The 27,818-nt window shown below is 40.3% G+C and overlaps 1 protein-coding gene across 2 annotated transcripts in view; it reads right to left on the bottom strand.

Annotated features, from left to right (window-relative positions):
• Positions 1–21,788: 21,788 nt before the first annotated feature.
• LOC126297731 (ATP-binding cassette sub-family D member) overlaps positions 21,789–27,818 on the bottom strand; it is an 80,796-nt gene continuing 74,766 nt past the window's right edge. For both annotated transcript variants that reach the window (XM_049988872.1, XM_049988873.1), the window contains 2 exons: positions 22,772–22,922; positions 21,789–22,100 (listed from right to left, as the gene is read on the bottom strand). In XM_049988872.1, the coding sequence (XP_049844829.1) occupies positions 22,062–22,100; positions 22,772–22,922 (190 nt within the window). In that variant the 3' untranslated portion in view covers positions 21,789–22,061. The remainder of the gene's footprint in view (positions 22,101–22,771; positions 22,923–27,818) is intronic.

The following is a 27,818-nucleotide window of genomic DNA, read 5'->3' as shown; positions in this document are numbered from 1 at the left end:
TGATCGCAAGGTCATACGTCAACCGATTCCTCCACAGGAAAACACGTCTGATGTATTCTATACGACACTGGTGACGGCTTGTGCGTCACGTGACGGGAATATGTTGTCGACCCACCTAACTTGTACACTTGGCGAATGGGTAAAAAGATTCTTCTACCTTGCCCGATTTTCTTGTGGATGTGATAATCACACCCAAAAAAGTGATGAAAACATAAGAGTTTGTCACATAAACTGCAACAAATGAATGCAACAGTTTCACAGTCACACAGTTTTCCCTGTGCTCTGTCAAAACATATGTTTTTAACGTTTTCAAATTTTTCCGTGTGTAGAGCGTCAAACCCTGCATATGTCCAAGCAAATCTGAATATGTCCTGGAATTTTGGAGAGCGAAGTTGATTATGTGTAAGTGTCTGAACTTTCATAATTGTCTGAAAATAAAAAATTAAACTTTTCACTCGAGGGAAGATTTGAACCAAGGACCTGTCGTTCTGCAGCTGCTCACGCTAACCACGGGACCACGGCGCTCCTGAACTCAGATAATCCTTCTTGTTGCATATCCTTCACATGGATCACCCAGTTTTTATATTTTGCTTATTTTTTTCATAGTTCCACGCAACTTCTTCCTGTTTTCTCGATTGATCTGTGTTCAGTGTTTCAAGGCCTATCCACTGTGCCAAGTTATAACTAAATTTGAGGGGGGGGTGCGATGGGGAGGTTCCCTTGTGAGTCTTACAACTGCCCTTTCTTTGTATGGGAACCGGATTCTTTACTGCCTGAGGCTCATGATACTGCACCCAGTAATGAGCAAATCCGGTACAACATGCTTCGACATTTGCCAGCAGTGTCAAAGAAAATCCTCCTTGACACCTCTCCTCAAACCAAGACAGGACAAAATGTGTCCCAATAGTTACTCAAGCGTTGCCTTAATGAGATGCATAGGAAAGACCCTACAAAAAATACTTAAATGTCATCTAGACTGGATGTTAGAGACCAGGCAACTCATTAGCTGCTCACACTGTGGACTCAGGAGGTGACTGTCGATAATCTTATAATAGAAGTGGCAATTCAGCTCGCTTTCTTACATAAACTTCACTGTCTTGGTATATTCTTTGACATCAAAGGAGGTGCAAGAATGGATTTAATGTTCCATTGACATCAAGCTCATTTGAGATGGTGCACAATCTCATACAAAAGTATTCTACGACAGCTGCACAAATGGGGCTTTTGTGACCACCTCCTGATCTTAGTACAATCCTTCCTGCCCAAGCGCTTTGTTTAGATTCTAAAGTTGGTCACATGTTATCAGATTGTTTTGAACAAGAGAATGGTGTTCCTCAGGGCAGTTTTTTAAGTGTTACGCTCTTTGCCATAACCATAAACAGTATCACACCAACGGTAAGGAGTGTTGTATAATGTTCCTGTCGTATAGGGTGTGTTGTGTGAGAATAATATCGACCTTCTTTGCAGGGCAGTCTACACATCATGGGCAAGAAATGGTTTTCAAGTCCCTGATGTGTACCCCGCCCAGCACAGCAGGCGTGTTGTGTAGGAGTATTGTCAGCCTGCTTTAACAACCTCTTTTGTAGGGCCCACATGTGCAGATGGGCTGGATTGAGGAGGAGATGGAAGGAAAGAGAGAGTGGGCAGAAAGGGATAGTTAGTCAGGAAGGGATGTGTGGGAAGAGAGGGGTCAGGAAGAGATGGGTAGGGAGAGAGGGGACACGAGGGGATGTAAAGACAAAGAGGGAGGGGGACAAGGAGATAACAGAGATAGTGATGGTAGAGGAGACCAACAGAATGAGAGAAGGGAGGAGGAGATGGGATCAGAGGTGGGACGAGCAGATGGACCAATAGGGAGGCGAGGAGGTGATGGGCAGAGAGTGGGGAGGAGGAGACAGTCCAAGAGATGTGCACATTATATGTGATATACATGTACGCAGGTGAAGCCTCGGGTAAGAGGCTAGTATATAGGGTGAGTCACATAAGATGTGATACCCCTTTTACTTCGTGAATGGTTACACATATAAAAATGCAGCTTTCGCAAATGTTAGAGCGTCGAGGGGCATATATTGTTTTATTTGATAAATATTTTTAGTGCTGGTATCAATGCAGATACTGAAGCAAGTAGGTTTTTTTTAAATGGAACCATATACTTTTTATAGCTGTTTTCAATACTTCTAGAGAGGACAATTACGGTGATGTGGCGTTTGTTAATGTTGATGCTCAAACCCATCATTAAAAAAATCAAGAAATGTCCTAGAATTTGAGGGCACAGTGGCTGGAATTGGCATCAGTGATGCAAAGACTGCCAAGCAGCGCTCTTGTGCAACACTGCTTGACAATGTCAACACATTTTTGTGTTGACTTGACTGTACTGCAGGCCGCTCATTTCTGCTTCAATATTTGTAGTGTGCAGACATGTACACAAATGAGGAGAAGTTGGATATACTAAATTTAGATGGTGAATGTAAAAGAAATGCCATAAAAACAATACAGTGGCATGGGGCTATCTATCCAGCCCGCCAGTGTCTGACACACCAGGCAACTGCACAAATTATTAAGATGCTAAGATGCTAGTGCAGACAGACTGCTTGAATGTCAAAAAGCAGACAAGAAACATGATGGCAACTGACAGAGAACACGAAGGAGCTGTTCTGACTATGACGCTAATGAATCCGCACAGTGGTATCAGACATATTGCCAAGGAATGTGGAATCAGCTAGACAAGTGTCATTCGCATCCTGCACCAACATAATTTTAATCCCTATAACCTATCAATACCTCAGGAACTCGATGACCATGATTTTGAATGTCGTGGTTTGCCCTTCAGCAATTGAGAGACAACCCTATGTTTTTTCCAAGGTGTGTTTGTTACCGATGAAGCAATGTTTACTAACCACGCTAATGTAAATTTGTATAATATGCACTACTGGGCAGCCGAAAATCCACACTGGCTTCATCAGGTGCAACATCAATGTCCATGGAGCGTAAACTTATGGTGTGGCATCATAGGAAGTTACACTGGTGTCCAAAATTAAAGCATTAAACTGCTATTTCCCTGCCCTGCATCTCACTCATGATATAATCATACAAACTGCCAAAACATGTCCTTACGATCACAGAAGGTGGCATTCAGTAAGGGAAAACTGCACCAACGATGATGTTAGGGCATCTATTAAATGGGGTAGTGCTTGCTGGGTAGTCCCATATCCACAATCGTTGTGTACACAGTTACAGACGGTGCATCATGGCACAGAGAAGATGCCTACCAGACCCTCTGTGTTGGACGGCCTAGGGAGAATGGGAGCAGGACAGTCACAAGCTGATGTGGACTGTTGGCTTAATGTGAATCGTTCTGTTGTTTCTCAAGTGTGGTGACAGTTGTTAGCATCCCACTTAGTAAATGAATCGACTTCATTTACTTCCGGTACGACGGAGTGGAAGAATGTTGGGCAAATTTTAAACACATTGTAAATCAGGCATTGGAGAAGTATGTGCCGAAAAAGTGGGTTACGGACGGAAAAGACCCGCCGTGGTTTAACGGCGCAATTCGGAAGATGCTCAGGAAGCAAAGGCAGTTGCACTCGCGGTACAAGAAAGATCGGGAGAATGAGGACAGGCAAAACTTAGTAGAGATTCATGCTGCTGTAAAAAGAGCGATGCGCGAAGCATATAACCACTACCACCGTCACACCTTAGCAAAAGATCTTGCTGAAAACCCAAGGAAATCCTGGTCTTATATAAAATCGGTAAGTGGATCGAAGGCTTCCATCCAGTCACTCACTGGTAAGTCTGGCCTGGCAGTGGACGACAGGAAAACGAAAGCTGAAATTTTAAATTTAGCATTTGAGAAATCCTTCACGCAGGAGGATCGTACAAACATACCGCTGTTTGAGTCTTGTACAGATTCCCGTATGGAGGACATAGTGGTAGACATCCCTATGGTTGTGAAGCAGCTGAATGGGTTGAAAATAAATAAATTGCCAGGTCCTGATTGGATTCCAATTTGGTTTTACAGAGGGTACTCTACTGCATTGGCTCCTTACTTAGCTTGCATTTATTGCGAATCTCTCGCCCAATGTAAAGTCCCGAGCGACTGAAAAAAAGCGCAGGTGACACCTGTATATAAGAAGGGTAGAAGGATGGATCCTCAAAATTACAGACCAATATCCTTAACATCAGTTTGTTGCAGGATTCTCGAACATATTCTCAGTCCGAATATAATGAATTTCCTTGAGACAGAGAAGTTGCTGTCCATGCATCAGCACGGCTTTAGAAAGCATCGTTCCTGCGAAAAGCAACTCGCCCTTTTTTCACGTGATATCTTGCGAACCATGGATGAAGGGTTTCAGACGGATGCCATATTCCTTGACTTCCGGGAAGCATTTGACTCGGTGCACCACTGCAGACTCCTAACTAAGGTACGATCATATGGGATTGGTTCCCAAATACGTGAGTGGCTCGAAGACTTCTTAAGTAATAGAACCCAGTACGTTGTCCTCGATGGTGAGTGTTCATCGTAGGTGAGGGTATCATCTGGAGTGCCCCAGGGAAGTGTGGTAGGTCCGCTGTTGTTTTCTATCTACATAAATGATCTTTTGGATAGGGTGGATAACAATATGCAGCTGTTTGCTGATGATGCTGTGGTGTACAGGAAGGTGTCGTTGTTGAGTGACTGTAGGAGGATACAGGATGACTTGGACAGGATTTGTGATTGGTGTAAAGAATGGCAGCTAACTCTAAATATAGATAAATGTAAATTAATGCAGATGAATAGGAAAAAGAATCCTGTAATGTTTGAATACTCCATTAGTAGTGTAGTGCTTGGCACAGTCACGTCGATTAAATATTTGGGCATAACATTGCAGAGCGATATGAAGTGGGGCAGACATGTAATGGCAGTTGTGAGGAAGGCGGATAGTCATCTTCGGTTCATTGGTAGAATTTTGGGAAGATGGGTTCATCTGTAAAGGATACCGCTTATAAAACACTAATACGACCTATTCTTGAGTACTGCTCGAGCGATCAGGTCGGATTGAGGGAGTACATAGAGGCAATTCAGAGGCGGGCTGCTAGATTTGTTACTGGTAGGTTTTATCATCACATGAGTGTTATGACAATGCTTCAGGAACTCAAGTGGGGGTCTCTGGAGGAAAGGAGGTGTTCTTTCGGTGAATTTCTACTGAGGAAATTTAGAGAACCAGCATTTGAGGCTGACTGCAGTAAAATTTTACTGCCGCCAACTTATATTTTGCGGAAAGATCACAAAGATAGGATAAGAGAGATTAGGGCTCATACAGAGGCATATAGACTGTCATTTTTCCCTCGTTCTGTTTGGGAGTGGAACATGGAGAGAAGATTCTAGTTATGGTACGAGGTACCCTCCACCACACACCATATGGTGGATTGCGGAGTGTGTATGTAGATGTAGATGTAGTTTGTAGAGACCAAGACTGTATCCCAAAGACCATGGCAAGGCTGACCACGTGTGACATCACAAAGAGAGGTCCATTATTTGTCTGTAAATGCAGGACAGTACCCCTTAGAACTGCATGGCTGTGGCATCTGACCTCGCAGCATTCACCGGAAGTAATGTATCAAGCTGTGTTGCAGAGAAGAATACATTTCATTCATAGGCATTTATTGAGGCAAATGGTGTACAAAAGGCTTCAACAGAGTGACTTTTATTATCTGAGACCTGCTGTACATGTAACTCTGCCGCATTTTCTCAGAAGGAAAAGTTTAGAGTGGAGTCGTCAACATGGCACCTGGACAGTCGAACAGTGATCCAATGTTCTTTTCTCAGATGAGTCCCGATTTCATCTGGAGAGTGATTGTCCATGGATTCTCATCTGGAAGGAATGAGGAACACAGTTTTGAGATCCAAACATTATGAAAAGTGACCAGTAATGAGGAAGATCTCTAATGGTTTGGACAGGGATTATGTTGACCACTCGAACACTTCTTCTTGAAACTGTATGGGTGAATTTGCAAGTATTACTGCAGTCAGGTATTGTGACAAGATCCTGGGACCTCATGTGCGGTTGTTGCTAGGTGCTGTGGGCCCAGACTTCGTACTGATGGATCATAATGTTGGACCTCAGAGAGCTCATATGGTTGATGCTTTCCTGGAGATAGAAGATATTGCACGGATGGTGTGGCCTGCATTCTCTTTCAATCTGAAACCCACTGAGCATGTCTAGGAAGCTCTAGGGATGTGGTTTGCAACCACCAACCACTCTTCAAGACTTACGAGCAGCTCTGCAGGAACAATGGGCATTACTGCCTCAACATGAGATTTGTGACGTCATTCACAGCATGCCCTGTCATTGTCAGACCTGTATTGCTGCCATAGGTGGTCACACTTCATACTGAGCACGTTGACCAGTTGTCGGAATGAGTGTGCAAGTCAATTAAGTTGGAAAAAAATGAAGGATTTTTTGTTATAGTTACGCATGTTGCAGTTGTTTATGTTATGCATTCATTACATTGTTTCTACTTTTCTATTGCCTGTTTATACTGTGTTGTTGCAAAATAAGTTAAACCTTGAAATTTTTTTGTTTTTTTGCATTAATTTTGACACCAGTGTACATTGTGGGACCTTACTTCATCTTAGGCATTCTAAATGGACATTCGTATACACTATTTCTGAAAAACACTCTACTGGTTCTTCTAGAACAGGTAGCACTGGATATTCGACAGCATATATACCTGCAACATGACAGTTGTTCATCTCACTCACCCTATGTTGCAACACAGCTACTGAATGAGAACTTTCCTGAATGCTTGGCTGGATGAAATTCTGTTATCAAATGGCCTGTAAAGTCTCCTGATTTGACTTCTCTTGATTTGTTTCTGTCTGGAGCACTCAACGATGCAGTCTATGATGAAGCCCCTAGTACGCCAGAATATATGTGTCATCAAATTGTTAATGCATGCTCTATTGTACAATCCACTCTAATGACATCTGTACATAATTCTTTCAAACAGTGACTGCAAATGTGTCTTTCGGTCCATGGTCAATGGCTTGAACACATGTGTAAATAAAGGATAAGGTTATGTTTTTGGAAGACAAAATTTATGTAATGTGGTTTTGGTGGTTCCAAATCATTGTTAGTAAACTGTTTATTTCATTTACATGTATATGAAATTGCACAGCAATCTCAAATAAGCAGACAGTTTGTGTCGTACATAGCTGGTAGCACTGTCATTACATGCTTATGTTTAGCATGATACGACATTTCATTAAGTAGAATATTTATTTTGCAGTGTACATGTGGTCACAGGAAAAAATAGGTCAACATTTAGATATTTAACACAGTAGTTGCTTTTTGCAGTGAATGAGACCTCTTTATTTTTAAAGAATGAACAGTTGATTTCTCTCTATCAGCTCATGTAAATCTGAGAGGATACATGGTGAACCTGCATCTAAATCATAAGTTGGTTCAAGGGGTGCTCATAGCGCAGGCCTACCTAATGCTATACAACTACACAGACTGGACGGTGATGCCTGCTTGGCAGTGTTTGCGTCACAGATGCCGTTTCCGGCCACTGAGTTCTCAAAATCTAGGCCATATCTTGATTTTATTATTATTTTTTTTAATGACAGGTTTCAGTGTCAATATTAACAAATGATATATCACTGTAAATGTCTTCTCAAGAGCTATCAAATGCAGTTATAAAAAGTATACAGTTGCATAAAAAAAATAAAAAAAGTACTTAGTTCAATACCTCAGTTGACATCAACACTAAAAACATTAACCAAACAAAAACATATGTGCCCCTCGATGCTCTAATGTTTTGATATGTGTAACCAATCATGAAATCAAATGGGTGTAATGTCTTATGTGACTCACCCTGTATATACAGAACAGAGCGTATAAATGTATTTGTAAGAGCTCATCCCAGGCCCTTGGGCTGACATGGACCAAATCTGACAAACTCCTTGCTCTGAGACGACCAACATAGGGTGTTTATAATGCTCTAGCTCTAATATTTACAAAGATACATACATGGATGTTATTAAATCCCTGCCGTATAGGCTGCCCAGCACAACAGGCATGTTGTGTTGGAGTAATGTCAGCCTGCTTTGCACGGCAGCCTACACATCATGGGTTCGAAGCTCTTAGCGTATAGACTATGCTGCACAAGATGCATGTTGTGGGATTAGTACCAGCCTGCTTCATCAACCACTTTTTCAAGGGCTACACGTGCAGGTGGGCATGCCTGGGAAAGTCGAGATGGATGGAGGAGGAGATGGAGACAGCAGCCACGAGAGGATGGATAGGGAGAGAAGTGACAAGAAGAGATATAAATATAGAGAGGGAGATGGAGGAGGAGATGGACAGAGGGAGAAGGTAGAGGAAGTGATGGTCAATAATAGGGGGAGGGGAATCTATAGAGTGGTGGGAGAATGAAATGGACAGATAGGGAGATGAGGAGGTGATGAGCAGAAAGAGAAAGTGGAGGAGATGGACAGAAAGAGGGGAGAAAAGAAGAGAAAGGCTGAGGAAGGGTAAGAGGAGACGTGGGCTAGTTATGTGCTATATCTCAGCATTTTGGAAACATTTCTTCACACCTCCACTGTAAAGTGAATATTTGGAGGAAGCAAATTTTAATGCTGAAGAACCATAGCATTTCCACTTTTATGAGGCCATATGACAAACAAGCCATCCATGTATCACGAATAGCAGGAATGTTTTACTCTTCAAAGTCCTTCATAAAATATTTGGCCGTCATGGAGACAAGATGGCCTGCCATGGCAGGTCGATGTACTTATTCAAAGTACATTAATGTAAGCACATATTTGAACAGCAATAATATGATGTCCTCCTCCAACTTGCTGATAATGAACTCCAAACAGTCCTTGTAACTAAGAGATCTAATCGTCATATTCTGAGGGTCCTCAAGCAATGTATGAAGTCTTTCAGATATGATGTGTGCAATTGCCTGTGAGGAAACCCAGAAAAGATGTAAAATAAGTAGGTGGTGGTGGTGGTAGTGGTTAGTGTTTAACGTCCCGTCGACAACGAGCCCAAACTCGGGTTAGGGAAGGATTGGAAAGGAAATCGGCCATGCCCTTTCAAAGGAACCATCCTGGCATTTGCCTGAAACGATTTAGGGAAATCACAGAAAACCTGAATCAGGATGGCCGGAGACGGGATTGAACCATCGTCCTCCCGAATGAGAGGCCAGTGTGCTAACCACTGCGCCATCTCGCTCGGTAAAATAAGTAGGTGCTCCAGTGTTACATTGGGCTAAAGGTGACTCAGTTCTTGTGGATCTTCAGAAGGTCATGGAGTACTGGATGACATTAGCCTGCTGTGTAAACTTACTGATGTTGACTAGAAGGGAACCCTTCTCAAGGAGAACCAGGATTTTCTTCTCTATCCTGATGGTTTGGTTTATTTAATCCTTCTTACCACATTTATCTGAGAATTATTGCAACTATAAGTAAAACATAAGTATCATATCCATCCTTGTGGAGCTAACTTACATACACTTATATTTTTCATGATTAATGTGGTGACTATTTGACAGAAAAGAAACTGGAAAAATTTGTAATACCTTTCTTATACACTGAAGAGACAAAGAAACCAATACACCTGACTAATACTGTGAAGGGCCCCCGCGAGCATGCAGAAATGCCCAACACAATGTGGCATGGACTTGACTCCATAAGAGTACGAGGGGGTGTGGAGATCTCTTCTGAACAGTACATTGCAAGGCATCCCAGATATGCTCCATAATATCCATATCTGGGGAGTTTGCTGACCAGCAGAAGTGTTTAAACTCAGAAGTGTGTTCCTGGAGCCACTCTGTAACAATTCAGGTTGTGTGGGGTGTCACATTGTCCTGCTGGAATTGCCCAAGTCCATCAGAATTCACAATGGACATGAATGGAAGCGGGTGATGAGACAGAATGCTTATGTACATGTCACCCGTCAGAGTTGTATCTAGACATATCAGGGGTTCCACATCACTCCAACTACAGACGCCCCACACCATTACAGAGCCTCCGCCAGCTTCAACAGTCCCCTGCTGACATGCAGGCTCCACAGATTCATGAGGTTGTCTCCATACCCATACATGTCATTTGCTCAATACAATTTCAAATGAGACTCGTCTGATCAGGCAACATACTTCTAGTCATCAACAGCCGGATGATAGTGTTGATGAACTCAGGCGAGGAGTAAAGCTTTGTGTTGTCCAGTCATCAGGGGTACACGAGTGGGCCTTTGGCTTCGAAATCCCATATCAATGATGTTTCATTGAATGGTTTGCACATTGACACTTGTTGATGGCTCAGCACTGAAATCTGCAGCAATCTGCAGAAGGTTTGCTCTTCTGTCACATTGAAAGATTCGCTTCATACCTCGTTGGTCCTGTTCTTGCAGGATCTTTTTCCAGCTGCAGCGATGTCAGTGATATGTTTTACCGTATTCCTGATACTCGTGGTACACTCATGAAATGGTTGTACGGGAGAATCCCCCCCTCATTGGTACCTCAGAGATGCTGTGTCCCATCTTTCGTGCACCAACTATAACACCACATTAAAACTCACTTCAATCTGATAACCTTGGTATTATAGGAGCAGTAACCGATCTAACAACTGTGCCCGACACTTGTTGTCTTATATAGGCATTTCTGATTGCAGGTCCATGTTCTGCCTATTTACATATCTTTGTATTTGAATACTTCAGTCCTGATAACATTGTTATTATAGCAGCAGTAACCGATCTAATAACTGTGCCCGACACTTGTTGTCTTATATAGGCATTTCTGATTACAGGTCCATGTTCTGCCTATTTACATATCTTTATATTTGAATACCCATGCCTATAGCAGTTTCTTTGGCACTTCAATGTAGTTATTATTGTCCTGCACAAGAAAATGGAGACTGTTGTGAGGTTTTTCATTTTATACTTTATAACTTTAGTAGACAGATTAATTCTCAGGTCATTCTGTTAGACTCGTCTTAAGGTTTGATATAGGAGTTATGGTTCATTTTTAGTAGAAGTAATGTCCACCATAAAATCCTTAATAATGAAAAATATATCATCAAAATTATTTAAAGAATGTACTTCTGAGTTTAGTAAAATACACTACTGGCCATTAAAATTGCTACACCAAGAAGAAATGCAGATGATAAACGGGTATTCATTGGACAAATATATTATACTAGAACTGACATGTGATTACATTTTCACACAATTTGGGTGCATAGATCCTGAGAAATCAGTACCCAGAACAACCAACTCTGGCCATAATAATGGCCTTTACTACTCCAAGTCAAACAGAGCTTGGATGGCGTGTACAGGTACAGCTGCCTATGCATCTTCAACACGATACCACAGTTCATCAAGAGTAGTGACTGACATATTGTGACAAGCCAGTTGCTCGGCCACCATTGACCAGACGTTTTCAATTGGTGAGAGATCTGGAGATTGTGATGGCCAGGGCAGCAGTCGAACATTTTCTGTATCCAGAAAGGCCCACACAGGGCCTGCAACATGCGGTCGTGCATTATCCTGCTGAAATGCAGGGTTTGAATGAAGGGTAGAGCCACGGGTCGAAACACATCTGAAATGTAACGTCCACTGTTCAAAGTGCCATCAATGCGAACAAGAGGTGACCGAGATGTGTAACCAATAGCACCCCATACCATCACACCGGGTGATACGACAGTATGGCGATGATGAGTACGTGCTTCCAATGTGCGTTCACCGCAATGTCACCAAACACGGATGTTATCATCATGATGCTGTAAACAGAATCTGGATTCATCCGAAAAAATGACGTTTTGCCATTCGTGCACCCAGGTTCGTTGTTGAGTACACCATCGCAGGTGCTCCTGTCTGTTCTTCATCTTCAGTATCCAGATGCACCAATTATATCTTCCCTTCCCAGTAATTAGCAACGTAGTTTGCTTTGTCATTGACTTGCAAAATATCATCTTTAGTGCATGTTATAGACATATCTGGGCAAATCAGTAGGTGGTCCAAGACCTGTGTTGCTCCGCATTCACACCTATCGCTATCACTGTAACCCCATTTAAATAGGTTTGATTTTCATCCAGTTACTCCAGTACGCAGCCGGTTTAATGACCTCCAAGTTGTAAAAGGTAGTTGAAATCCTGCAGATCCCTCTTCAAGTAGTTTCATTGTGGAGTGTGGCACCATTTCTTCCCAAAGAGATAGCAACCTTGCGGTGGGCTTGGTGGCGAGCTCTTCAGTAGTTTCAATGAAACTCCTGTGGGGTTTCAGCCGGACACGTTGTTTTCGGTGCATATGCATCGGGTGTCGAGGATCATTCATTTGTTTTGATTTTTCGATCTTGGTGGCTACTTGTCTGCGGATAGTGGGTGGTGCTATGCCTATGATGGGATAAATAATGTCTGTGGGAGTTGGTTTGAGGCATCCTGTGGCAATACGTACAGTTTCGTTTACGGCGACGCCAACTTGGTTAGTGTGAGCAGAGTTCTTCCAAACTGGTGCCGCAAATTCCGCTGCCGAGATACTCAGCACCAGGCCCGTGGTGCACAAAATGTGGTTGAGCTCCCCACGATGAACCTATTAGCTTCCGCAGTATGTTGTTCCTGGCACAGACCTTTTTTTTAGTGTTGTGACAGTGCTGCTTAAAAGTAAGTGCTCTGTCTAATGTTACTCCCAGCTATTTTGGGCTGTTTGTATGTTTCAGCTCTTCCCCTTGCCACATGACTCGGAGTTTCCGTTTGGCTTGTTTCTTCCTAAGATGGAAGGCAGATACTTGAGATTTACTATGGTTTGGTTTGAGATTATTGTCGTCGTAATAGGTAGCAAATTCTGTTAAGGCTCCTGTGAGATTCTCCTCCACTTGTTCAAAGGTTTTATCCTGTGTGGCCACTGCTGCATCATCAGCATATATGAACATTCGTGTCTGGTAGCTGATGGGAAGATCATTGGTATAGATGTTAAATAATATTGGAGCCAAGACACTACCCTGCGCAAGTCCATTTTTCTGTGTCCTCCATCGGCTGTTTTTAGATTGTAAGGTTACATAGTAGCGTCTGTTCTGTAGCATGCATTTCACGAACATAGAAAGGGTGTAGTCCTTAGTGACATTATACACTTTCTGGGTAAGCAACTTATGGTTAACTGTGTCATATGCAGCACTGAGATCCAGGAATGCGACCCCAGTTACTTCTCCTCTCTGATAGCCATCTTCGATGTACTGTGTGAGATTAAGGATTTGGCCACAGCATGATTCTCCTAGTCGAAGTCCAGCTTGTTCATTAATGAGGGCTTTGTCCACATAATCAGCTATGAGTTTGAGGATCATTCGCTCCAGCACTTTAAATAAATGACAAAGCAGTGAGACAGGCCGAAAGTTTTTAGCTTCAGCTGGGTCTTTCCCTGGTTTTAGTAACGCAATAACCCGAGCTTTCCTCCACAGTTTAGGAATTTGCATTGTTGTAATACAGTTATTCATTAGCTCTAGGATCCATGCTTGTACTCCCGGTCCAAAATGGTTAATTTGCTCAGATCTCAGATCATCGAGGCCAGCGGCATTATTGTGTTTCAAATAGTTGATGGCATCTTGTAGCTCCTGAATGAAGAACGGGCGAGTTAGGAAGCTAATCTCCTCGTTCAGTTTTCTTTTAATTTTGCCATTCCTGATCTTCCTTTTAGTTTTTCCGTTCATGAGTAGTTGGTGAGCTATCTGATCAGGTGTAACTTCACTGTAATTTGGTTGTGGTTCTGTTGGGTCGTTGTTGAGACTTTTGACCAGTCTCCATGCCTTCCTGCTGCTGTGCTTCATGTCCGTATCTTGTAGGAGGTTACACCACTTTTCCTTTCTCGCTTCGGAGATACCAGACATCAGTACCTCACCTGCCTGGATCGTTTCCTCTTAGAAGGGGTCCTTATTGTACAGTTCTTCATACTTTTTCAGAGCTTCCTTGCTGCTATCATTGAGTCCAGCGATATACTGGGAGCGGCACCCTCTAGATATGCGCCGTTGAGAGATTTTCTTGACAAGGTCTATAAAAGTTTCATATGATTGTATCTCTGGTTTAATTTCCAAGATCTCCTTATCAAGGTCCTCTGTGAAAAGTCCACAATGAGCTTTTTTGAAATTGAAGCGTCTCTTGAAGGGCATTATATCTGATTTGATTACTGCAGTAATGCAGCAAGTTATTGCTCTGTGTTGTGATCTTGGAATTGGGTCCTCGATTTGCTTTACAGTTTGCAGGGATACCTTTTCGGAGGCAAAGATGATATCTGGATTATATCCTCGTTTACATCTTCCGCTGTTAAATGATGCAGGCAACTTTGGGTCATGTATCAATTTCAGTTTAGCCTGGTCTGCCCAGATCTCCAGCATTTCGCCATCGTCATTTGTCTCTTTATAATCCCATGCGAGACCGTGACAGTTAAAATCTCCTAGTACAACTTTAATGTTTTTTGAATGGAAATTTTCAGACTCTGTAAATTTGAACCTCGCACTGGGTGGTTTGTACACGGATGTTACAGTACATGAATGTATCTCAATAGTTAAAATTTCTATGTTTTCTTCGCAGGTCAGAGCACAGGAGCATAAGTCTAAGTTCGGTTTCACAAATATAGCACTTCCGTACCTTTTGTGTGGTCTCTCAAGAACTAATTTCATGCCCTGTATTTTTGGTCTATGGCTAGTTGGTGCACTGTGTGTTTCTTGTAACACTAAAATATCACAGTTGTTTCGTTTGCACATGTCAGATAATAAAATTTCTTTATTTGCAGATAAGCCTTCAATATTGCATGAAGTTGTCACTAGTGATGGTCTTGATAAAGGCCTTTTTTGAGTCTCTTGGGAGAGTTGTTTTGTCATCTTTGGTTTTGGAGCTCCTGTCTGTGATTCAGCGTCAAGGGTAACCACAGCCATGGTCTCTGAGCTGATAGTCCATGCCGCTGCAAATGTTGAACTGTTCGTGCAGATGGTTGTTGTCTTGCAAACATCCCCATCTGTTAACTCAGGGATCGAGACGTTGATGCACGATCCATTACTGCCATGCAGATAAGATGCCTGTCATCTCAACTGCTAGTGATATGAGGCTACAATCTGACCTTTATCAAAGTCTGAAACGTGATGGTATGCATTTCTCCTCCTTACACGAGGCATCACAACAATGTTTCACCAGGAAATGCTGGTAAACTGCTGTTTGTTATGAGAAATCGGTTGGAAACTTTCTTCATGTCAGCACGTTGTAGGTGTCACCACCGGCCCCAACCTTGTGTGAATGCTCTGAAAAGCTAATCATTTGCATATCACAGCATCTTCTTCCTGTTGGCTAAATTTTTGTCTGTAGCATGTCATCTTTGTGGTGTAGCAATTTTAATAGCAAGTAGTGTATTAAGTTATCCGCATAACCACACATTCATGAGCGGAACATTTCTTGAATCATGGAAATATGCTTAAGTTAAGCCTTTGTTTAAGAAAGGAGATAAAGAAATATCGTCAAATTTCTGTCCAGTTTCACTTTTGCTACCATTTGCAAATATGTTAGATAAGGTAATATACAAGCGTTCACTGAAAAGTTATGCCTCCAAATTTTTAATGTGAAAAGTGTTAAGGGTTTTTCAATAAAACAAATGTTATTAACATTCTAGATCTTTGTTCTTCATGTCTACATATTTATTTCTCTACACAGTCATCCTGGCAATGAACACATTTCTCCCAACGACAGACCTGTTTACTGATACCATCACTGTAGAATGTCTGACTTTTTTGATGGAGCCACAACCTCACTTCTGCTTGCCCCACCTCATCAATATCAAAGTGAAACCCTTGAAAGTGTTCTTTAACTTTTGGAAACAGAGGAAAATCACATGGGGCCAAGTCGGAACTGTATAGAGGATGATCAATGACAATGAACCAAAGGTATTGGATTATTGCAGATGTCACAGTGTTTGTGAGTGGCATAGCATTGTCATGCTGAAGAAGAGGGTGGTGCATATGTGGACAAACTCTTCAAATTCACAACTCAATTACATCACATTGTTTCTCATCCATTGACATAATTATGTTACATAGCACCACATTACATGCTACAATTTGGAGCTCTCTGTTGTCAGATAGCAGCAAATACATAGACATGAAAAATAAAGATGAAGAATGTTAATAACACATTGTATCATTTAAAAAGCTTTAAAAGTTTTCTCACAAGAAATCTGGAGACATTGCTTTTTAGCACACCTTTGTGCAGATAGTTTCTTAACCATCCAACTACAAATAATATATTGTCAAAGACGCAGTTCACATTTCTAAAGGCTATCTATACAAACAGTAAAAAAGAACTTAATTCACTACACAATATGTTAAAAGCTACTGTTATATTTTGTTATGTCAAAGGCATTTGAATGCGTAAGTAACAATATCCTTTTAGGTAAATTAGAATAGTACGGTGCAACAGGAAATGCTGCAAAATGATTAAAACTCTGTATCTCCAATAGGAGAAAAGGGCTGTCACTAAGAAAGAGACATTTATTAAGTTATCACTATCAGGCATCATCCAACTGGGAACTAATTAAATGTGGTGCTCCACAGTATATACCTAAAATATGAGGCATACAGTTAGAAGTTGACAGTGTTAAAATCTTGGGATTACAGCTTGATAATAAATTCAACTGGAAGGGGCATACAACAGAACTCCTGAAGCGCACAAGGAAATCTCGATTTTGAGTGTGAATGTCGTCAGATACAGGTGAGATAAAAATTAAAAAAAGTTAGCATAATATGCTTACTTTCATCCTATAATGTCATACAGAATCATTTTTGGTGTAATTCATCAAGCCCATCTAAAGTTCTCCAGTTCCAAAAATGCGTACTAAGAATTATTTGCTGTGTGAAATGAAGAAATGTCAGCAGAGGTATGTTTATAGAACAAGGAATACTGACTATTGCTTCCAAATATATTTATTCCTTAATGAAATTTGACATTAAAAATACATCTCTTTTTTTCAAACCAACATCTCAGTTCATGTAACCAATACTAGGAATAAGAATAGTCTTCACAAAGATTCAAAGTCACTTACTTGGGTCCAGAAAGATGTCCATTACTCAGGAACACAAATTTTCAATAACTTACCAGCAGCCATAAAAAAAATGACCTAATAATAAAGTTCAGTTTAAGAGGAGCCTATACGATTTATTGGTGGTCAACTAATTCTACTCCATTGCTGAATTTCTTAGTAGAATCATATGATGTGTATATGTTACTAATAATACGAAGTAATGCTAGTCCTATTATGATTTGACTTCAGAACAAATTCAGTGCAGTAATGTGTGTGCGTTGTAAATAACTGTTGTAGAATGATTTTTCTATTTGATGATGTATGGCTGCGATAGCCTAACAAGAGGGTTAGCACAAGTAGTGATCACAATCTTGCAACAAGGTTTTGGTTTGCATATAAGAGATTTACATGTACATTACAAACATGCACCCAATATTTGACAGTTCTCACCAACCTGAATTTTTCAGCTACATAACCATCAAGCACATGAAGTTTTGAGTGCTGGCCTTCCTCTCCTTTCTTTCCATAAAATAAATATCATGGATGATGTATGTCTTGCACCATACGATATTGCTTCTGTACTGCACTGAAGATTAATCTTTTAAAACTTTTATCCAGTATGGACGAGGATCACTGCGACTCTGATGAATAAAAATTTCTTGAAATAACTGCAACCAGTAGCCTTTTGTTTTGTTCTTCTGCAGCAGTGTGGGAGTCGTGCAATGGTGGCAAGATGTGTAAACAAAACATGTAAGCACTTACTATGGTGAGAATTATTCACATTATGACATCAATTTTGCTGTGTTACTTACAGTTAATAGTATCCGTTGGTTGGTTGTTGGTGCACATAGTATTCTGGAAAACATAATGAATATTTTCCAGTGACGTTAATTTTACTGCACTTCACACACTTAGCCACAGGTAATACATTCCACATGCTTTACAAAACTTAAATCAACCAAGGAGTACAGCTAAAGTTATGTCAAAGAGTCTGTGTTAAGGGAGAGTGTCTCTTTGTTTAGTTCTTGCAATACACACTGTTGACACTAAGTATGTATCTGTTTCATTGTTGCAAAGATAAGATGTAGTAATAGGGCAAAATTGACGAGTGCTATTTATAAAACATATTGAACAATGAGTTTGGAAGATGTTTCATCTACAATTTTAGCACTGATATTTCGTTTGAGATTTCATTTATCTTTTGTTTAACCAACACTGATCAACACTTAAGAAATAAACAATAAACATTACAGCATTACTTTTATTTATTCTTTAATAGTGTGCGTGTGTGAGGGTGGGGGGCCAGCCACGAGTACATTGGAAAGGGGGGGAGAGGGACAGGAGGAGGGAGGGATGGAGGGAGAGGGAGGGGGGGAGAGAGAGGGAGAGCGCGCGCGCAAGTGCTGAGTAGTTGTGACTGCCCCCCCCCCCCCCCCCCCTCTTCCCCTCCCAGGTTTTCCACATTGACACACCTACTTTGCTCTCTCCCCCTCCCGCCCCTTCTAGTACATACACACACACATGTGTATATAAGTAAACAAGAAATAAATAAAAAGTAATGCTGTTATGTTCATTGTTTATTTCACACGTGCTGATCAATGTTAGTTATACAAAAGATAAATGAAATCTGAAACAAAATCTCAGTGCTAAAATTGGCAGATGTAATATTTTCCAAACACATTGTTCAATACATTTTTATAAATAGCACATGTCAATTTTGCCATCTAACTATATATTATTTTTGCAGTACTGAAATAGATATATATTTAGTGTTGACAGTGTGTATTATCAGAACTGAACATAGAGACACTCTGCCTTAACACAGACTCTTTGACATAACTTTAGCTGCACTACTTGTTTTATTCAAGTTTTGTAAGGCATGTAGAACATGTTCCCTGTGGCTAAGTGTGTGAAGTGCAGTAAAATTAACATCACTGGAAAAACTTCATTGTGTTTTCCACAACACTATGTGCACCAACAACCAACCAATGGATATTATAAACTAAGTAATGCAACAAAATCAATCTCATAATGTGAATAATTCTTGCCTCACTCAGTGCTTACAAGTTTTGTTTATACACCTTGCTGCAGCTACATGACTCCCACACTGCTGCTGACAATCAATAAATATGTACCACCTGATGATGAATTTCTAGGCAGTTCAAAATCAGTAAATTGAAGAACAAAACAAAAGGTGATTGGTTACAGTTATTTCAAGAAACTTTTATTCACCTTTTAGTTTTCTCATGATCCTGGAATGCAATTATTTTATAAATTTTTGTAATCAGCACCTCAATCATATTCAAAAAACCCACTACTTCAGTCAGCTTGGCACATAAGCAGACGACTGACTTCCATCATTTCATAAAAACTCTTTGTTACTGTCAGGTTCTGGATCATCCATAAGTGTTTGACAATCAGGCAAGCTGTTTTCTACTTATTCATATTCTTCACTATAGTCTATCGTATTTTTGTGATTTATATTATTACCATTGGTTGTGACTGATTCATCTATCACACTGATTATGAATGCAGCTGCATTTCTCTCCTTTGCTGTAATTTATGTGAATCATCTTGGCTAATAATTGTGCTCACTACATTTGCACAATTCATTATCACATGATTACATTGACAGCAAGAGTAACATGATGTGCTATGTAATTGGTAACACCACAAATGGGCAGATTAACTGCCAAGATTGATGCAACAAAGACAGGGTCACTATTATACTAGTTTCCTTGCTCTTATGCATAATGCCTGTCTGGTTCCCTGGAGTGGACACTTCAGCAGTTGACCTTTGGTACAGCATGGTGCGTGTTGATCAAATCATACACTGCAAATAACTACATTAGCTAGAGGAACACTGTTTACGATGGCTAGAGTTACTAAAGTCACGATGTTATGTTAGATACAGTCCACTGTGAGCAGAATATTGCATCTTCATTAACTTATAGTGTAATTGGTGATGGCATGTATTTTATAAGTTTTTGTAATTAGTGCCTCAAACATATTCATACAAATCCCAACTTAACTGCAACTGAAACTTGTGCTAACTCCATTGTAAGAACAATCATATGCAACTTAGTGCACTGCACATTTGCATGTTTTCTGACAGATTATTTATTACCTTTCAAATGAAAATATGTTTAAGATTTTCTGACTTTCTCCACATCCATTAGGACTATTTCACTTTTGATCTGTGGAAAGTACATTAGCATATTTCTTTTTCTTTCTAAATATTTATAGTGTATTCTTCTTTTTCTGACATGTTCTACATCTTGGGACGGTCTCCTCACTATGGATTTACTGCAACCAAAAATAAATATAATCTTTTTGTCAATACTACTGAAAGTACATGCTTTGCTCGGAGCAAATGTGTGGGTGGAGGTGAGCTGTTTCATTGATAAGTACACTTTAAATGTAAAATCTTAATTTATTCCAGGCAATTACACTTCCTCTGCTTCAAAGCTGAGGTTACCAACTAATGGCCAACAACTGTGGGGCTTGATTCATCTACATCTACATGATTACTCTGCAGTACATACTTAAGTACCTAGCAGAGGGTTGATCAAACCATTTTCACATTATTTTAATACCGTTCCACTCTTGAAAAGTGCTCAGAAAAAAATCAACAATTAATTTTTTTTGCGCAAACTCTGATTTCTCTCATTTTATTGTGATGATAGGTAGGTGTGCATCAACAGAATATTTTCACATTCAGAGAAAGTTGGTGACCAAAATTTTATGAAAAGATCTCATCACAACAAAAAATACTTTTGTTTTAATGAATGCCACCCCAACCCATGTATTATATTCATGACACTCTCCCTATTTCACGAAAGTACAAAATGAGCTGCCCTTCACTGAACATTTTAGATGTCCTCCATCAATCCTGTCTGTTATGGATTCCGGATTCCTTACCGCACAACAACACTCTAGCAGAGGACAGACAAGCACAGTGTAGGCAATCTCTTTAGTGATTTGTTGCATCTTCTACATGATCTGCTAACAAAACACAGTCTTTGGTTCATCTTACTCACAACAACCCCCCCAACCCACTTGCGCAGTTACTGAATTGTGCGCAGTCAAATTAACCTTGAGATTATATTTGTATTGTTCTGTGAGTGATGACAATAATATACATAAATGTTTCCACATACTTATCATTTTTATTTATTTTATTACATTTTGGTGCACAAAGTGAGGATTACCTTATTTTCCATTAATCAATCCATTTATTTTACTCCAGTACATATCACAGACAGCTCAGATAAATAACCTAATGATCAAGATGACTGCTCACAATAAGCAGCAAATTTGGGTTCAACCTGCCAATTGGGCGTGTGGTGTAGTATGGATGATCATGAATCACTAGTCTCAATGAAAGCCTATCACATTTTTTCTGGGGTCTGTGTAGTTGCAAAAAGGTGGGAGGGGGGGGGGGGGAGAGGGAAGTGGTGTTTACCACATGTCATACTGGTGATTAGCATCTCCTGCAGATTCTGGTCCCTACATCTCACTGTATGCTAAGGCAATGCCTGCTTTGGATAATGCCTCATCAGACTACTTGTTTTCCTTTTCACTGAATGCTCGTCATTAACAAGCATATATTTTCATTTAGGGCCCTTTAGGCCTCAGTTTGTACTATAAACTGTAATTATGCTATACTGCTGAACATTTGTGAGGTCTCTTTGATTTACATTTGCAGTAGTTAATCCAAAAGAAGAATGGTGTACTTATAGTAAGAATACTCAGTAACAAAATTATTTTTTTTTATTTTTTGTGTAACAGTACAAAAACCTGAACAAATATATAAACAAGGAACTCTTGCATGTATTAATACAGTTTCTTTATCACATTTCAAACTCAAAGAAGATGTGTACCCACTCATCCCATTGACACGCAAACTTTTCAACATGGGTGATCCACAATTTGGCACGTTCATTAATTGTATTCCTTAAGACATTCTAAAATTTAACAGAAGTCTCATATATCACATGTCTGCTTCTATCAGCTTCTGAAGCTGATTTATGACTCCATACTCTCTCCAAGCACTTCACATAGTTCCTGGGAAGTAAAAAAAAAGTAAGGTAAACAAAACCATAAAAAACAAACTGGTGTGAATATCATAAAGGAATAATTATTATTTTTTTGTCATGTACTCAAAAATGATGTAAAAAGTAGGGTAAATTGTTACTTTATGGTTTTCATATCAATACACTGAACACATTTTGCAAGAGACAAATTAGAAGTCATAATAGCCAGCTCAGTTATGACTTTTTCACACTGCCAGAAGTGAAATATGAGACAGAAAAATCTTTAGAAATGAGAACAAACTCCAAATTGTTAGATCTGTAATCAGATACTCAACCAACAAGCCACAATCAAAAAATAAAATTTGGCCACACCATGAGACATGCCTAACAGAGTACCCAACTATTCTGAGCAATTGGAATGCTCCAGGTAGTCCAGTTGTTTTCATTACACTGCCATGTTTTATGTTGCTGCAGGTTTATGATTAATACTGGTGACTGATGGCAGCATGGATTCAAATATGACCTCAGTAGTTATCATTCTTTCTTATAACCATTTCTAGTAAACCAACTTTTGTAATACTCAATATTTGCAGACATTTGGTCACTACACACAAATAAAGAGAACACAAACTTTCAAGCAACTGAATGCATTTCAATTTATCAACATAATTTTCATATCAGAACACTGTGTATGAGACTAACCTTTAACCTCCTTTGAGCATCAGGTACACCAGCAAGTTGAGCTTCAAGCTTTTGTTTCTCTTCCTTAAGAGTAAGCCGTACATTGGAATCTAATGATTCTAATTTCCATCCACCTTCTCCATCAAACTGCAGCAAATGTGTGTGGAACTTCCTGAAATGAAAATGCAAAAATAATATAAAAAAGGAATGATGTGGTTGCTGCAGACAGATAATTTTATTGCATAATATAGCAACAAGGATACTACTGACAAAGAGAGCTAGCAAAATGAAATGTGAAGTAAATTTAGTGAACTGTGCAGTGATGCCATAAGTGATTCAATAGGAAAAAGCTCTGAGAAAACAGGTGTAAAATGGGCCACATGTTGGCTGGTTCTGCCATCCTGACTTTGGTCATAGTGTGTAGGAAGCAAGTGATGCATAAATGGATGGCAGAAGCAGTTCTGTAAAATAAAAAAAATTAATAATAATACTAATAATAATAATAATAATAATAAAAACCTGAATGCAGCAAGTTTTGATGTTTATATGTAACTTCAACATTTTTAACTAAATAAATGGCTCAACAGTGTCATTGCTGGCAGCAATGATGGCAAAGTTACCAGGTCTTATTGCATTTAAAGATCTGATGACTGCAAATTGAGGTAACATTTTTGTAACATTATTTATCATCTTACTGTGTGGTGGCCTGGCCTAAGAAACCATTATCACATCTGACCACTGCTCCCTCACAGCAGAGACCAAAAGTTTATTTACTGATTGCACTCAAGTTTACATCTTGTTGAACAATTTGGTGGTTAACTGAGTAGTCACTAAAACAATAGAAAAGCCAACTTCTTAGAGAACAATTTGCAACAATTATGGAAAAACTGTATTGAGGCATCACTATATTCATGCACAAGGCAAAGCATTGCTTAATTCCCTTATGGAAGTAGGAGGAACAGTTTTGTAGCACCACCACTATTTTTTTTTTTTTTTTTTGGGGGGGGGGGGGGGTATTACTGTAGAAACTAGCAGACCAGCCACAGCAACCGAAGGCAGCCAGTGAGTGCAAAAGTGTCAGCATGCTGTTTGCAGCAATGAGTCTGTTTATAGCACCACCAGGTTTCATATTTGTTGTCTAGAGTATGACTGGAAAAAACACGTTGGCAAAACAAGTGGACTGTGAACCAGTGTAAATAACCATTAATTTTAGTAGAGGGGAGGGTAGGCCATCAGTGCCTATGGGAATGAGAGGGCCACGCCATATGACTGGGCAATATGAGACAACACATAGCTGCTATAAATTCAGACCACCTCCAACACACCTTCTGATAGTGCCAAGTCTTCCATCTTGGACCTGGTACTTCTCCACTGGTGGGTTGCCTCCTGGCCCACTCCAGCACCAGCCAGACTCCTGCCCTGGAGGGCAGTAGAATCAGACCAGGACGGCATAGCCATATACCGTTCCATGTTGGAGCAGGTGCCTAGGCACCACTCACTATCACTCTCAGGGGTAAGATCCACCATGGGTGGCTGGCTTTCCCTGCCAGCAACCCGACAGTGTTTAGCACCACTGGCTCCATCCGCAAGTGGCAGTGCCCCTAACTGGGGTGCACGCTGCTGTGTAAGTTTCTGTAGCCATGAGCTTGCTGCCACCACACACCATCCTTCATATGTGCTGTGAAGGGGCAAGGCCATTGCCTCCACCAAGAAGATAGGAGCATGGTCACATGAGTGTTATTGAAATGTTTTGTTGTTGTTTTACTGAGCTACCAGTAGTCTGCTCCCTCACCCTGGCATACCACCATGATCCTACTCTGTACAGAAGTGGTCCTGCACACCTGGACCGTTTCCGTTAATGCCTTCAGTGGGCCCTTTATGACACACCAACCTCAATCGGTGACAGAAGAGGGATAGTCAGTGTCTACAACCACCATTTATGGATAAAAAAGAAGACTCAACTGTGGGAGGATTGCAGTTTCATCAACATATGGTGGAGTGAGTGAAGCTTTTTTGTTTGTTTGTTTACCATGAGAACCATGGTGATTCAATGGGTCATGTGCCAAGTGTGTAATCGTATAGGTAAGCCCAATGTTCTGTGGGTGTGTAAATAAGAATATTAATTTTACAATATGTGGCGTCATGAGCAAAGAGCATGGCTCATTGTCTAGGAGTATGTACGGTGTTAACTACTCTTCCCGTCCTGAATTATTACACGTTTAAGGTGCGGTATGAAGTATTATGATTTTGTTACAATTAAGTGTCCTCCTCATGATCTGATTTTGTTTTGTTGTGCTGTATTTATTAAATAGAGTTTTCATGGTGGCAGAGTCTGAGAAGTGTGGAAATGTGTGTTGATAAGGGCAGTGGTGTTGAGCAAGAAATATGGCTCCATATGTAAGCATGTAAAAAAATCAAATGGCTCTGAGCACTATGGGACTTAATATCTCAGGTCATCAGTCCCCTAGAACTTAGAACTACTTAAACCTAACTAACCTAAGGACATCACACAACACCCAGCCATCACGAGGCAGAGAAAATCCCTGACCCCGCCGGGAATCGAACCCGGGAACCCGGGCGTGGGAAGCGAGAACGCTACCGCATGACCATGTAAGCATGTAAAATATGAGGAAGGTTGGAGTAGTAATATGCTTATGTGATTTTGTCATTTATATTTCTGTGATTGATAAAGAATGCCATGGTCAGTACCACTGGGAATGGGGCTACCACGGAGGTGGTGTTAAAAATTGAGCAGCCGAAATAGATAAGGTGAAAATGAAGCATGCAAAGTTGTCTAAGGGATTGGAAACACTTCAGGCTAGAGAGAAGGAAATAGCATTTAGCAGTTCTCTGGAGTATGTAGAGGGGTGCAGAGAAGACGCAATGACTGGTGGGTTAGAACGGGCCTCAGGATGTGAGGAATAGGGAAGATTTTGGAGAGGATGGAGAGAAGGGAAAGAGAAAGTTAAAAGGTGAGGAACAGGCTTGTATCTAATTTACCTGTTCCCGCAAGATGTCCAATTATCGTTGATGTAGTTAAGCCTGTCAACCCTCTCAACAGCAGGATGAAACTTTGATAGGCAGAACAATTTTTCGAGTGGGAAAATTAAGATAATTAATGAAGAGAGTACTAGTGCTGATCAAATCACTGAGAGCTTATGCAAGATGCAAAAGACTAATGTTGAGGAATAGTGTATAAGTGTCAGCTCCAATATCATGTGGAATTATGGAGTGAGTGTGGCCCATACCAATCCAAATAAGAGTGTGAGTAGCAAGATGGGTGATTTAAGTGCAGTAGTATCCACCCCACTAGGTAATAATGGGCACTGGTTAGATGCTATGGAGCCTGGGCGAATTGAACAGAGAAATACTTGTGGCACTGATTTCTGTTTCATGCAGAGTGGAGCTGCAGGTAATGATGTTACTGTAGATATTACATGGATTGCACAAGAAGCTGCTGACATTACTAGCTGTGTTGCAGGTGTGGAAAAATAGTACTTACACATATTGTTAAAAACCATTCAAAAGCCAAGACTGCATTAAGTATTTTTCTTTTATTCAAGACAACCTGTTTCAACAGTCTTAGCTGTCATCTTCAGGTCTTAAACATTTTTATAGTAAAACAGGTTCATTTTGCAAAGAACCTCATGCGCAAGATGTCAAGTGGATAAAACTCAGCACATTATAAACATTTGCCATCACTAAAATATTTAAAAATACACAGCGCCTTGTCAAAAAGCCATGTCCATATACATATTGCTAACAGATGCTTGTTACATGATACAAATATGATACTGTGTACTGTATTTGTATCCTGTAACCAGCATCTGTGAGCAGTATGTATATGGACATGGCTTTTTAACATGGAGCTGTGTATTTTTAAATAGTTTAGCGATGACACATGTTTACAATGTGCTAATGTGCTGAGTGTTATCACTTGACACCTTGTGCATGAGGTTCAGAGTAAAATAAACATATTTCATCACAAAAATGTTTAAGATCTGAAGATGACAGCGAAGACTGTTGAAACCAGCTGTCTTGAATAAAGAAATATTTTATCCAGTCTTGGCTTTTGAATGGTTATTAACAATTAAAACAGATCAACCTTCAATACCCTCATCATGAGAAAATTCAGACAGACATGTACATTCCCTCAAAAGTAGGATAAGAGTAGGAAAAGGAAGAAGAGATTTGTAAAGTGAGTAATCGAACCAACAAAGCAGATTGTTGAGGAGAGTACATCAGAGGTTCAGAATGTAATAGTAATAGCTGACGTGCACTGTGAGCTGTTGACAACCAACGTGCAATCTGAAGTGTGTGACAAGTGTAATGTAGGTGAAGGGCACAAGGCATGCCTCAGAGTAAACTTTCTGCCTGGATGTCATGCCATAATTTAACCTTTGGTGACACAGGGGGAAACTTAGAGGGACTAAATTCCAGCTATGGGAAACTGTCACAAGGTTGACCACCTTAAGGTGCAAGCTGGTTAAACCGCTAATTAAATCACTAAGACTTAATTCATATGATATCGTGCCACAAGGCACCAGGAAGTTGATTTGGGAGAGCTGGGGTACCAGAAAGCCAAGCATTTCAGGAAGAATTCAGTCTGCGATTAGCACTACAGTGAGAGAGCTAAATGACCCTACCTGTTGAATGTAGTGTGAATGGTTATATTATATGTGATTCATGTACAAGGATAGGTTTGGAAATATGTTTTCTAGTAAACCATAAATGGAATTTGTCACAATGACACAGTCTTGGGTGATGTTCCTAAACAATGAGTTGAAAAACCACCAGCTAGAAAAGAAGATTCCGAGTATAAGAGTTTAATGGAACCAGACCATGTACTGTTAGAGGAGATTTGTCAAGGATAATTTAGGGAGAGAGAAAGAGTTCTGTTGTATCATTCTTAGCTTGTAAGTTGAAAATGGAGGAGTTAACTGTTGTACGTGTGGACATTACACTGCAAGTATTGTCAAAAATGTACTTTGTAGTATTTAAGAAATCATAAGGACCTTTGAAGGCAGATGACGTGAAGCAGTATATGGAGAACTGTCAAGAGATACTA

Source organism: Schistocerca gregaria, chromosome X, assembly GCF_023897955.1.
Source record: "Schistocerca gregaria isolate iqSchGreg1 chromosome X, iqSchGreg1.2, whole genome shotgun sequence".
Classification (NCBI taxonomy): Eukaryota; Metazoa; Arthropoda; class Insecta; order Orthoptera; family Acrididae; genus Schistocerca; species Schistocerca gregaria.
Note: the sequence above shows the minus strand (reverse complement) of the source record. Positions and strands in the feature narration are given on the sequence as shown.